This window comes from Cyprinodon tularosa, unplaced genomic scaffold, assembly GCF_016077235.1.
Source record: "Cyprinodon tularosa strain WSP-4 unplaced genomic scaffold, ASM1607723v1 ctg927, whole genome shotgun sequence".
In the NCBI taxonomy this organism is placed as follows: domain Eukaryota; kingdom Metazoa; phylum Chordata; class Actinopteri; order Cyprinodontiformes; family Cyprinodontidae; genus Cyprinodon; species Cyprinodon tularosa.
The window spans coordinates 624,361-638,140 of NW_024039704.1; the positions used below are offsets into that span (position 1 = coordinate 624,361).

The 13,780-nt window shown below is 35.6% G+C and overlaps 1 protein-coding gene across 2 annotated transcripts in view; it reads right to left on the reverse strand.

Annotated features, from left to right (window-relative positions):
* Positions 1 to 13,252, reverse strand: part of ccdc146 (coiled-coil domain containing 146) — a 30,182-nt gene extending 16,930 nt beyond the window's left edge. The window contains exons 1-6 of one of the 2 annotated variants that reach the window (XM_038274710.1): positions 10,795 to 13,252; positions 10,540 to 10,628; positions 8,010 to 8,174; positions 6,855 to 6,930; positions 6,228 to 6,376; positions 5,900 to 6,128 (exon numbers count right to left, since the gene is read on the reverse strand). In XM_038274710.1, coding sequence (XP_038130638.1) covers positions 5,900 to 6,128; positions 6,228 to 6,376; positions 6,855 to 6,930; positions 8,010 to 8,174; positions 10,540 to 10,556 — 636 coding nt within the window. In that variant the 5' untranslated portion in view covers positions 10,557 to 10,628; positions 10,795 to 13,252. The remainder of the gene's footprint in view (positions 1 to 5,899; positions 6,129 to 6,227; positions 6,377 to 6,854; positions 6,931 to 8,009; positions 8,175 to 10,539; positions 10,629 to 10,794) is intronic. The other variant, XM_038274711.1, reaches the window with a different exon arrangement.
* Positions 13,253 to 13,780: the final 528 nt, after the last annotated feature.

Below are 13,780 nucleotides of genomic sequence, written 5' to 3' on the forward strand. Positions count from 1 at the left end.
CAATACCTTTGTTTATAACAAATAGATTCTAAAGCAAAGCTATAACAAATAAAATACTATCTAAACTGCAGATATGTCTCATAAAGCAGTTTAAAGAACCTAAATAAATCACAAGGGTTTTAAAATGAGACTATAAAACTAGACTGAAATCCTTGATTATTTTTCTTCATAAATGCATAAAAGGCTCAAACAGAAATAAATCCACTAAAAACAGTTGGTGCAAATAAGGTAATGGCAGAATAAATCACAAATAATGCATAATTAGAGGATAGTAGGAGAAAGCATTAAAAGTGGTAATTTGGTCTTAAACCAGACCAAGTCTATAGCAGCAAAAACTACCAAGATGGATCAGGATAATCTTAGCTTTTCTGTGTTTAGTTCATTTTAAATCGTACACTTTAAGCCTATGCTAAAAAGTAGCCAGGGTGTCTGCCTCACAGACTTAAATTGAGAGCTGGTTCAACAATAGAGGAGGCTAACATTTCTGCTTCCCTTTCTACTTTTAGAAATTTTAGGAACTGCTAGTTGTCCTACAGTCTAGGTAAATAAAGAGTTCTGTCGGGAACATATTTACAAAAAGCTTTTATGATTTTGAATATGATAAAGTTTGACTATTAGCCTTTATATATTGACCATGATATTGTACATTAAAATGAGAGTTTTGAGTTCTGCTCCTGTGAGCTAATAAAGAGAAGCTAAAATGTAAAATTCATTTTCTTATAAATTCTCAGCATAATTCTCTTTTCATTTTTTAATTTTAATTTTTTTATTTGAGGTATTCTGAAGTTCTTCAAACTGAATTATTTGGAGTTCCTGATAGTTAAATACAAAAGTTAAGTAGAAAAAGAGGGGTACAAGATTAATTAATAACGAATTGTAGACATTGACGTAAGCAGCCAGGCAATTAATTAAAAGAAACATGAATATAAAATGAAATGCTTTAAATGTTAACCAGAAATATCTTATTTGTGTTGGGATGTTGTTTTTGTTATCTGATTTGCATTATGAAAAAGCCAACTCCGTTTTGCTTGTAAAGCTTTTAAAGCTGCTGGTCAGATGGTGCATCTCTGTGGAAAGTTTGTATGTTCTTCGTGTAGTTGAATTTGTTTTCTGTGGGGGCTTCTTCTTCCCATCCACAGTCCAAAGGCCTGCATATTAGATTAATCTTGCCAACCCCGCTGAGGTGTCAGTGCGAGTAGGTGTGAGTAAAGCATGCATAGCGGTTTAAGTTGGACTCCTGATGGAGTGCTCAGATGGCAAAGCCCAACCAACTCTGAATTGCCTGAATAGAGTTTAGTTAATTTCTCTTTCACTTAGCAGGAGTCCATTCAAAGCCAGTCATGCTTGGAAAGTGATCAAATTAAACTAAATGAGTTGATTTAATCACTTCCCAAGTCTGGATAAGAAATAACATAATTCCTGAACAAAATGCAACCCCCCCCCCCCAAAAAAAAATAAAATAAATAAGTATCGACAAAATGTGTTCTTATTCACATATCTTTTTCTAACTTCCCTAATTAAGATACTAAGGAACATAACATGTTTGCTTGTAAAAATTCAGAAACTAGCATCTTAACCAAAGAGTTACATAAATCTGGGCATTAAAAGTATGATTACTCAAAATAACCTTTACTGTTTTTTTTATCAAACTTTGTTCATTAAAAGAGTATTTTTTTTCCATTGCAAGCTAAAAATAACCCAAAATCAGTTAAACCATTCCAAATCAGACTGTTTTATTTAAGATTCCACTTTAGTCAAACTCAAATTTCTCTCAGTTTTTGAATAAAATTGAGGAATAGCAACTCTACTTGTCTACTATTGCAAAGTTGATGTACCCTGAACACCAGTAGTCATATGCAATTTTTTATGTCACAATCACAAACTTAGATGTATTTTATTTGGATTATATGCATACACAAGATGCAGACTTTTTAGTAATTAAAGAAAAACTATCAATTCAGCTGGACATGGACCCGAAACAATCAACCAGATCTAAAATAATACAGCTTAAATCAATAGATTTATTCCGATAAAATATGCTGCAGTTTTAGAGTTAAAAGAGATAAGTTTCCCAATGAGCTTATTTGGTGTAAAGTGGGGTTTTATATAGAATATTTTGGTTAGCCATTCTGTTTCTGTGCCCTCTCTTTTTCCAGGTTTCCTTAACCTGTCACATAAAAGTCCCCATAAGAGCTCTAAAGCCACAATTCACCAAGGGTTTCCCCCTTGGCGATAACTTCCAGACAGGTTGGACAAGATTTAAGAGAGGGACAAACAAACAATATGAGTCACCACCACAGAGACACTGCAGACTGTCAGTAACCCAACCTTCAGATAAATCCCACTCCATTAATGAGACTGTGTCTTTCCCTTGCAACACTCAGGCAGAAGTAGAGTTTAACTAGTCATTATACAACATTTCAGAAAACAACTTTGCTGCCACTGATGCTGCAAAGCTTTCCGACTGTGCACCTGTATGGGATGTCAACGTGCCAGTATCACATAAACAGGCAGTTAATTCAGAGTCAGACAACAAGCTCCGTTTATTTTGCAGCAATTAAAATTCCTCAGAGAAATGAAAGCCTCACTGTGTATTGAACTTCAATAGTATAACAGATGGCCCAATTTATCTTTGTCAAAATTTCCCATCAAAGGGAGGGGGGTCCATCTGCAATGAACAGATAAACTGGTCACAGATGAATACAAATAGACAATATATATGATAAATTGGCGACAATACAGTTGCATGGAGATTGAATCAGTATAGAGACTGAATAGGGTTGGCAAGCCTTGTGCAAAAAAGGAGAGAAATCCATGATTCACTTTTTTACCCCGGGGAACCAGACGGCTGTACAAGGGAAGGGTGTGATTGAGAAAATGATTTGCTGTTTGCACACAGAAGAGAAGGAGAAATATGAAATAAGTGGATGTCAGGAGCAAATGGTTGATGAATGACTCGACCAAAAGATGAGGGTAAATAACTCGCATAGTTTTGAAAAAGTATTTACATCCCTTGATCTTTTAGTTTACATTTTATAACATTGAAACCACAAATGTCATACTTCGAGTACTATGTTTGGGGTCATTTTCCTGCTCGAAGGTGATCATCCACCAAGTTGTCTGCAGTCTACAGTATAACAGCAGTGATTTTTTTTCCCTATACATATTTAGCTTTACTCATCTTCTTATCATCTCTAAAGAATAGACCAGGCATACTGTTGCCACTGCATATTTTATTCAAAGAAAGGGGTTTTCTGTCATACATTGCGCTTTGCGTTTTGGTCCAATTTGACCAATAAACTTCTTGTCCTCAAAGGTATAGTGGAGGGTTATCGTGAATTTTTTAAAACACCCGCCCTCAAAAATGCACATGCACAACCGTTTACCTGCTCCAAGAGGGAACGCCTATTAAATGTGTGCAAGAGCATGCACGAGCCCATATTCTCCTCGTGCACGCTCCATTTATAAGTTGTTGTTTGCATCGCTTATACAAGCTTAGTTTCCAAAAGAAGATTTGCAAATTTCCACTATGTCAGATTCACCACCAGTAAGTGAAATTGAGGATGAGCACATAGGGCGGCCTAACATAAACATATGACCAGAATGATTGACAATTACGAGGACCACTTATTTTGATGATCCACGGGGAAAAAGAAAATCCTCCTCTATACCTTTAAGTGTCCGTGTATTTGTTGTATCCACTACATGACACGTGGCCCACTTCAGGTTAGTTTGTGGTCTGAATTCATCCAAAAAGCAAAGGCTTAAGCTTAGAGCATTGGTCCCACCCAGTCACTCTGATCCAAAGCAACTACTGTACACACCCAATCCCTCAATGGAAATGTTGGAAGAAAGCTTGTTGTGAACTTGAGTTTGTGTATTCACTATAAGTAGTTTTGTAAGATCTCTATGTGTCTGTTGTTCTACTGCAAAGTCAAAGCAATACGTTGTGATTTATTCATATTCTCAGCCTGCCCATGGGAATCTTGCAGCCTGGTCTGTGATTGTTTTGGGCTCATCCCTCTTGGCTTAAATTTAAATCTTGTGCTTTAAATTCACCTCTGTGTTCAGCTTTGTTGGCAAGCTCAGATTCTGCTTCTTTTAAAAACTACAAACGTTAACTGTCCACTGTCAGTCCAGCAGTAGTTAACCAAAACATCAAACTGAATTAAAACTAAAGCTATTCAAATGAGCACGTTTGATCAGTTGAATATTAGAAAACCTATTCTACAAACTAAAAGCAAAGAAAGGCATTTTGAATATTTGAATATTGACAATAAGACTGGTACCATTCTACAAGTGCACAAATCATTCAAACCAAACTTTGCACATATTTGTTATCTATTTTTCTGCTATTTTACATCTTTCTTACATTTACCTTACTATTTTTTTAGTGAACAGCACCTGACCAAGTTAGAATTTGGGGTAATCAATAGAGTCAAAACACTGTATGAAAGGTTTTTTTTTTGTTTGATTAAACCTCATGATCAAATACACTAACAAAATATGACTTAATCATCTAAAAGATGCTGTCACAAATGCTTCTATTTATATCACAATTACTCATAAAGTAGTAGGTACTGGATTTTTATAGACAAACATTGATAAAGGAATGTGATAAATAATTGTGCTGTCGTTTATAATCTGTATCTATGTAACAGCAAAGTAACATTTAACTTACTGATTTAGAAACAGTGCCCAGACTAAGAGACAACATCTTTTAAGGACCTGCAACTTTCTCTTAGATTCCCATATTCTTTTTCTCCTACACTTTTTTGCAGATTAGTGGCTGTTGCTGGGAATCATACTGCATCTAGATAAAACAACCCTCCACACTTTTAATACCAGTGTTGCAGAAAGTTTGAAGCAAAATGTAATATTTGCATGATGAAAACATGAAAGCGGTTATTTTAAAAAGAAAATTAGGCATAATTAGTAGCACCCCTAAAAAGTCTTTAAGCTGATTAAAGTGTCAAGCCACTTTTAATTTGCATTCCACAACTTACTGATTCTTAAATAACGTGATACAAATGCTCAGTTCTGTAGCCAATCCATTAAGAAACACAAGGGAACATGTCGTTCCTGTACTGCAGATGTGTGTTGGTCTTTAAGTCAGGGCATTGCTGAATGAAAATAGCTACTTAAATAAATTTTTCCATATCTATAATTAAGAAATTATTAAAAGGTTAAATCATCTGGAACTAAGACAAAAGAAAAGGAACCAAATCTCCACCACTTGCAATGAAAATAGTAAAGGAGGTTAAAACATTGAGTGCTGAGATAGTTAAATCAGGAAATCAAAATGACTAAACCCTCATGTTTTGCAAAAAAAATTTACGTGAAAGTGCAGCGTGATGTTAATTCAGTATGTTTATCCATCTCTATAATTTCTAAAAATCTAGATTTGAGCCAGTAAAAATACACCTTGAGAATAACCTGTACGGGCGACTGATGATCACAGATGTCATTCGCCAGGAGATTCCTTAAAAACTTTGCATGTGATATTCTGTTCAGAATAACCTTCATCATTTGAACACCCCACAAAGCACTAATTGACAGGTCTGACTGCACCCTGATATGTGCTGAATAAATAAAGCTGAACAGCATCCAGAAGCACTGATGGTCATCCTCATGCCAGGATCCTGCTGGCACAATCCTTCCCAATTAGAAGATTTATATGCACAGCCTTAATTTCACCATGCTTTCTAAGATGCTGGTTTATGACAGCAAAATAGCAGATGGAGGCCCTAACACCAAAGCCGGACTAAAATCAGAGATGGACACTTCCCTCCTGGCTGTCCTGGTAAGGATTCTTTCCCTGAAGACTTTTTTCATTGATTTGATAGGATAACATGTCGTCCTAGAGTTATAAACTATTATGCATGCACATTTTCTCTACCTCGATCTGCAGCATGGTGATCTCCTCTTCTATCTTCCTCTTAAGGATCCCGTCCCCTTTCTTCAGGCCTATTTGCCTCTTCTCCTCATTAATCTTTATCTTCAATTCTCTCATGTCAGTCTCCATGGTCTCCATTGCCATGTTTCTGTTAGTGATGGCTGCCTCCAGGTTCTTCGTCTGCTCACAATAGTTTAACAAAACTTTTTCCTGTTCCAGGAGCTGTATTCCCCTGTACAAAAAACAGAGAAAAAGATCATAGAGAATAATACTTAGTGTAGGATAAATCTACCTGCCATACAGATGTGGGGGAAAATAATAATGAGCTTACAGAATAATGCGTCTCTGTGAGGCTTTTTCAAGCCCTTTCTTTAGTCCCAGAAGGGTATTCTGTTGGAACTCGATCATTTGGGAGAGATTAGTTAGCTCCAGTTTGTTGTCTTCATACTTTTGACTGATTTGATGCCGTTTGCAGGTAAACTGGAAAATGTTAATAAATCAAAATCCCATTTTTAAAACTTACAGTAAATGTACACCTATGGTGAGTGGAGCAAAGAGCATGACAAATCCAGTTTGAGTAGAAACAAGCTTATTTTGGTCATAAACAACATAAGGAAATGGATAAATTGCAGAAAGCAGAGAAGTCCATAAACTCATAAACAGCCTGTGTGTGAGAAACGGCTCAAAAGCCTCATTAAAAGGTACAAATAATGCTGGATGTGCAGTAGCTTATAGATACCTATGAAACAGTCCAAAATAAAAAGGGTAAGAACTTCCACTAGAAAGTTGCTTCTGGCTTACTAAGAAAAAAAACATGCTTTGATAAATCCCCAGAAATGTCGTCCAGCTCTCGTTAATGAGAGGCGTAGTATCATTTCTGTTGGATATTGACTGTGCTTCAGTCTTAGACATGCATAGCACTCATTTTACCCCACATTTTGAGTGTTTGTGAGCAGACCTTAGATATCTCATTACACAGTCTTTCCCTCGTTTTGGAACCATTGGAGACGTTTATACGAGCTTTTGTTAATAATCTGAAACAGACATACAAAGACATGTTAAACAGCACATACCCATTGAACTATTTCCCCATTTTGTTAGGATACAGCTAAACTTTACTGTGTTGCATAAGCATTCTTTGTGAAAGACAAATGCAAAGTAGTGCAGTGCATTTATATGTTTTTAAAACACTAAAAGCGTGACTTTCAGTAGTGGTCAGTGTCCTTTTAACCAGTTTAAGTAATATCCAGTTGATATAAGAAGTTTCCTAATTTTGCATAACTGTTCACTCAGTTCCCTAACAAACCTTTAAGGTCTTCATGTAGCAGCTTTATAGTAACTACATTATGAACACTATGAGAGACAAAAGGCATGTAAGGGTGAACTTTTAAAGCAGTTATGTTATAGTATTTGTAAACTGACAAACAAAGCCTTCTTTGAAAACTGTTAAGAATAAAGCTGCTATTGTAAAAAAGCCATAAACGCAATCTGGTATGCATCTATAAAAACAGATTGCTCATTAGTCTAAACATGCCACCCAAATAGTTAAAACAAAGTCAGGGAGGCTGACAGGAGTTATGAGATGAATGCAGCTCCTTTTTGGAAGGAAAAAAGCTTAACAAATGTCTTGAATCTGGGATGGAGTTTCACCCTCCAGAAGGAGCATGATCATAAGAATACAGCTAGAGCTTTAAGCCTTTGTGCTTTATGCATCTGCAAGGTCTGCACAGCAAAATGTTTTCATTTCAGCTACCAAAACTATCTGTGCAGCCTGATTTTTCTGCCATTTTGCAAGTAAGAGTCATTTAAAATCCTGATTTTCAAAATGCAACAAAAATTTGCACAAATAATTGAAGCAAACAAGGATCACTACTAATTACGAACTCTAAATGCAAACCCACTAGATTTGTATTTGCAAAAAACAAGGACAAAGAAAAACATCCCTTTTCCATTCACTTTGCAGATATCCACATAATTTAGTTTTTCACATGGAATCCCTAAAAATATATATTATTGTTGTGGTTGTTATATAACTAAATGCTAACAATTCTTGATCTATTATGTAGGTTTATCCAGTTTAACAGTAAGCTCAAGCTGAAACAAATCAACACACCTGTCCTTGCTATCAGCGATGGAGCGCTGAATTTCCATCTCGTTCCCAAGGATGTTTAGTTGCTCTCCCAAATCCGAAATTGTCTGTGAGGCAATTTGTTTTAGCCTCACATACTTATTCTTCTCTTCCTTGAATTGATTATAGAGTTTTGCATACTGTGATACTCTGAGGAACAAAAAATAAAAAAGCAATTGGTTAGAAATTTGTCCCCATCAAGGAAAACTGGAAGCTGCATTATTAGACAGTCGGATATACCATTTTTACAGCTTCTTTTAATGTAAAATTTAGGCTTGTTTTGCACAGCAACTGTTTATTTTCATCTTTATAGAATAGAAATATGAACAAAAGTGAGGTGGGAATCATTAATTGTGAAGAACAAATAAACAAAGAACTAAACATCCAAGAATGCACAGAACACCAAAGTCTGGCATCAGCGTATTATCACTAATCTCCATTTATTCATTGGATTGCTAATAGACATATTAAATAAATTACCTGCCGCCTTCTTGGTACTCCCCACTCTCACGGAGTCGCACCATAAAAATTTCTGTTATGTCATGTATTTACCATAACATTATAATCAATACATGTACATCATTAATTAAGCACTCTTGGCACATCATCAGATAATATCTGACTACAGTATTATTATGCTCCAATAACACACTCATTTGTTGTGATGGATTTGTATAATATGTTAAATTACATGATTTATTGACTTCATACTGAATATGCAATGTGATGTGCCTATTTTTTATTTTTTAGAATAAATTACATGCTCTACTGAATCTATGAAACAGCAAGTTTTTGTTAAGGTGATGACTTTATCTTTATTTTAAAGACTTAAGCCCTCCTGAAAATGAGAACATTATCGTTGTTCCATGCTGTAGCGCACTTATTGTTTACATTTTGACCTGTCTAACTAATAAGTACCAATATGGCGGCTGGTGACCTTACAGAACCATGTACTACCAACAGCCTATCAACAATCCATTGAAAAAAATAGAGATCAGTGAGTATTATACAATAGATTCCTATGTAAACAAAAAACAAAAAGCTAATGAAACGTATGTGATAGCTCATAGGGCAAAGATGAGTATGAGGATTTGGGCAGTGAATCTATGGGAATAGTTGGCCAAGAGCAGCAGCATTAATATTCGACAGATCCGGAATATACAAAACAAAAGCACAAACTAAAAACCCACAGACAATTTAAGTCCTACTAACCATCACTTAATAGTCACGATGCACATGGACCTCAATGCTAAATATTCACCCAACAACTTTTTCATCTTCATTAGCAGATCATATGATGCTTTTTAAGCAATGGAGCAGTGAATGAAATCAGCTGAAAATCTCACAGTTCCTCACAATATCAGTCTTTATTTTAAGAGTGAGATTTTCACAGTAATGTTGCTGTCATAGCCTCCTTCTGTCACGCTGCTCAAACTCAATTAGCCTGTTCACTGTCAATCTTCTCCAAGAGGCATGTTTGATCCTTAAAAAGTCCATGACTGAAGGAGACGTTAATACAATGGCATACAATATGTAAATCTTTTGTTTTGGACAATAAGATCCTCACCCCCACAGAAAAAAACATACAGTATTTGCTATGGGAGGGTGTTCAAACAGGAGCATCCATCGAAGCCAACATTATGAAAGAGTAGCTTGTTTTTTGGCAGTGGAGGGAAATTATCCTCTTTTTTTCCCCCTCGCAAGTCAAACTCACTTTTTGCAGATGGAGAATCTTTGCTGGAATGTGAGGGCGCACTTTGATACCCATCCATCAAACATATTCTTATTTAAAAACCCCGTCAAAAAAGCAATCTGTTTACTAGTTGCACTCCTATGCCAGATGAATCACAGTCATCCATATGCTGGGTTCAAATATTCTTCTGTGTAAGAAAATCATATTTTAGAATTGATTTGTTTAGGTTTCATGCTTTCCAGATTTCTATGCCTTTCATCTCTAAAACGTGATTATATTAACCTTTGTTTATAGGATCTTGTTAAACAATCAAAAAAAGGACATTAAAGAAAAGTACCTTGTTTTTGAGCACACACAAAAAAAATCGAAGTTTCTTAATAAGGCAAAATACCATCAAAATAATCTTAATTTCAAATTCAACAACTCACTGATCAGAAAATCATTAAATAAAATTCTTATAAGCAAATGAAGATTCATGCAGGCTAACACTTCAATCAGCTTTCGTTTAAAATTCATGTACGACATGAGGTGTGAACAGTGATTGCTAAATGAGAGAACCACGAGAGGATAAACAAATTTTTAATTATCCTCCTGCTGCGTTTTTTGCTTTCGGGAGGATTTATTCCATGTTCAGTGCAGCATCATCAGTATGTTTTCTGCATGCCGTGACCCAAATGAATGCACTGGAGAAGCCTGTTGTTGTGCTGCGAGGCACTGTAGGCGTCAGCACACCGAACTATGACCAATTAGCAGGACACGCATTCCTCTGCAACGTCATCCTTATCCAGACTCGCACACTGAATAGAGGAATGAAAACACCACCTGTGTTGGAGCAACATGTTGAGCTTGTTGTGGTCGATGATGAGCAGCTCTTTTTCTTTGAGCTCCTGCTGGATGCGCTCGCTCAGTTGCTGTGGGAAGATTAAAAAAAAAATTATAACTGCACCATTTCCATTGTGTGGGTTTATTAAGATACAAACCCTAATTTTCTAATTATGAATACCTACATTTGAATAATCCTAACATAAATAATGGGATAGGCTAAAGTGCTTTATATTGTCCTGTGTGTGTTAGTACCTGTGCCTTGAGTCGCTCCTTGTGCTTTTTACCCCTCTCTTCTGCTTTAATCAGTCTTAGACAACTCAGGTTATGGAGTTCTTCTCTAAGATGATTTGACTCTGTCAGCAGCTCTTGAATTATCCTGTAGTGCTGCTTCCTCTGAGTTTCCTCTTCAGCCACAGAAACCTGCTTGGGAACACCTTTCTGCAGTAAAAAATCTCAAATATTTGGGTTAAATTGCTGGAATAAAAACATCAAGATGAAGATAAAAAAAAAAAAAAAAAAAAAACGAAAAAAAACAGATTAACACATTAATAGAAAGAAGAGGAGCATATTCGTAAATAAATCTCCAAAGATGCTTAAAGGGGCAGTGTGCAAGGTTTACCCCCACCTAGTGATGCACTAGCTTAATTACATGTGGCACACTGGTCAAGCTTGTAAGAACAACAACTAAAGCACTTGTCAAATCTGCAAAAATAAACGATGAAAAGTGTAATATTTCTCTGAAAACATAGCTAAAAAAAGCCTATGCCCGTTAGATGATACGAATTTAGTGCAAAAAAAGCAGCTCCTAATTGTTGCATTTGAGCACGTCCAGTGTAGGATAACAATCACGTTTAATCTAACAGCTGAAATAAATAAAAAACTAAAATAATCTATGAAATAAAAAAATAAAACAGAAAATGACAACATGGGTCTTCAACTGGGTGAATCAGCTGCTATTTATTTGTAAACTATGAGAATGCTTTTATTTTTGATGTGAGGTTATAAGCTTTTCAACACATGTGAAATTGACAAAGCAACACTTTATTTTTGCTAATAAAGATGGCATATTTGTTACACACTGTCCCTTTATGGCTTTAAATATGGAACCTGCAAAAAAGGAATGGAAGAAAATAAGAAGAGTGGGCTGACAGACATGCAGGCTGAACATAATGTATACACAGGTGGTGGGAAGGAAAAACAGGCAGGGGACAAATAGGAGAAATAAAACTAAAGAAAGACGGTTCTAGAAAGAATAGCAATTAGGTTGGACACAAGGATGGAAAAAAGTCAATGACTTAAGGAAAAATTACACATGAAAAGAATGAAAGAAAAGGGAAACGGGTTACAACTTAGGTAATTAGAATATTTAGAATTAGAATATTGGACACTCATAAGAAACTTTAACTCATAGATTTATTAGACATAGTGCAAAAAAACACTTTAATGTGATTTTGATGATTATGAATCAAAAAAAGGTTTGAAACAAAACAACTGGTCTTCAGTTCTTATCCTAGATAGCTGGTGACGCCAAACCTTACTGTTGCATGGTTATCTTTTAGAAACTTCTTCTCACTCCAGGCTGGGCTTAAAATCTCTCCTCTCATAGAAATTAGGAGAATGAACTGTTGTCTCATTGGGACTCATTATATTTTTTGTCAACTGGCAAAGTTTCATTAGTTTTCTCCAAGACATCTTAAAAGTTGTGCCTCCATGATGTATCCTTAAAATCTGCGCCACTTGCTCCCACCAGTCTTTACTTTGAACATGCAATGTGATTGAATAGAGCATCTAGGCAAGGATTTCTTAAAAATCTCATCTCTACAGTGTAAATAAACACCTTAGATCAGATTTGGCCTTTTATTGAAACTAAAGATTATTGGGCTGCTATATGCATTAAAAAACAATATCTGTTAATAATAGATTTCCCTAGTTATCACATTTATATAATGAAGATTCTGAGTAGGCTCAAGGATATACCATGTGCTTTTATAGATGAGTGGTGTCACTCATTAGTTGTCAATGACTTTGTTTTTTTTGTTTTGTTTTTTTTTACTCTCTAAGAGCATCCACCTTCCCTGTCTAAAATATAAACATTTTGACCCTTAAAAGAGTCTTCCTTGTCCTTGAGAAGTACGTTGTTAGTTAATCTTGTCTTGAGGAGCTGATGATCCTTGGCTGAGCCAAAGGTTTGTAGTGCTTGGTTAGTTTCCTCTGTATAGAGGTCGGAGTATTCCTCACTGCACTGTTCTGCATACGCCTCAGTCTGTGTTTAGGTAGTTTGTCCTTGAGATGATGCAACCTCTGTGGGAGGATTTGGCTGGGAATGAAATCAGTGTTGTTTGGAGAAAGCCATTCTGAATTGCTCATATCTTCTGCTAATGTGAGGATCAGTATGTTCTGTGTTCTGTTGAGCAATGATGGCTTACAGATAATTAACGCCCAAATGAGCGTCTGAGAAAATTAGAGCACTGCAGAAAAAATTGAATAATAAAAACTCATAACATCACATTTATCAGCTAATTAAACAACAGCAACAACAACAACAAAAAAATCAACAGATGTCTCCTGTGACAAGTTAAGCCCATGTAAGATGCATTAACTTTGTGCTGTGGTCCAAAGTCCTGTTAAAGTAAAGTTTGAATTTCATTTGGAAATCAAGGTCCAAGACTTTAGAGGAAAAGCTGAGGAACAGCAGGAATCTATGCTGAGCTGATTTAAAAAACTTGGAGATGCTGTGCTTAATTGTGTGAATGCTGTAAAGCATTCACACTATTGAGATCCTGTTTCTCTTTATTGTGTGAATGCTGTAAAGCATTCACACTATTGAGATCCTGTTTCTCTTTATTCTTTATTATTATTATTATTATTATTGTGTGAATGCTGTAGGCATTCACACTATTGAGATCCTGTTTCTCTTTATTCTTTATTTATTATTATTTTTATTCTTCCAACCATTTTTTGTAACGCTACTACTTCTGCATACTTTGTGCTATTTCAACCATTCAAATTTCACAAAATTCAGCTAATTAAGGACATGTCGGCTATGTCTTTTTGTACTTCTACCTCTTTTGCTTTTTAAATTATTCTGCTTTTTCTGCAAATTTTTGCTTCATTGAAATGAATGGCATTTTGCTAAAATTCTGCTAAATCTTCTGCTATTTTGCTCTTTAACTACTTCTGCATACTTTCAGCTAGAAACACCATTCAACTTTTAAAAGGTTTCCGTATCTTTCTGCTA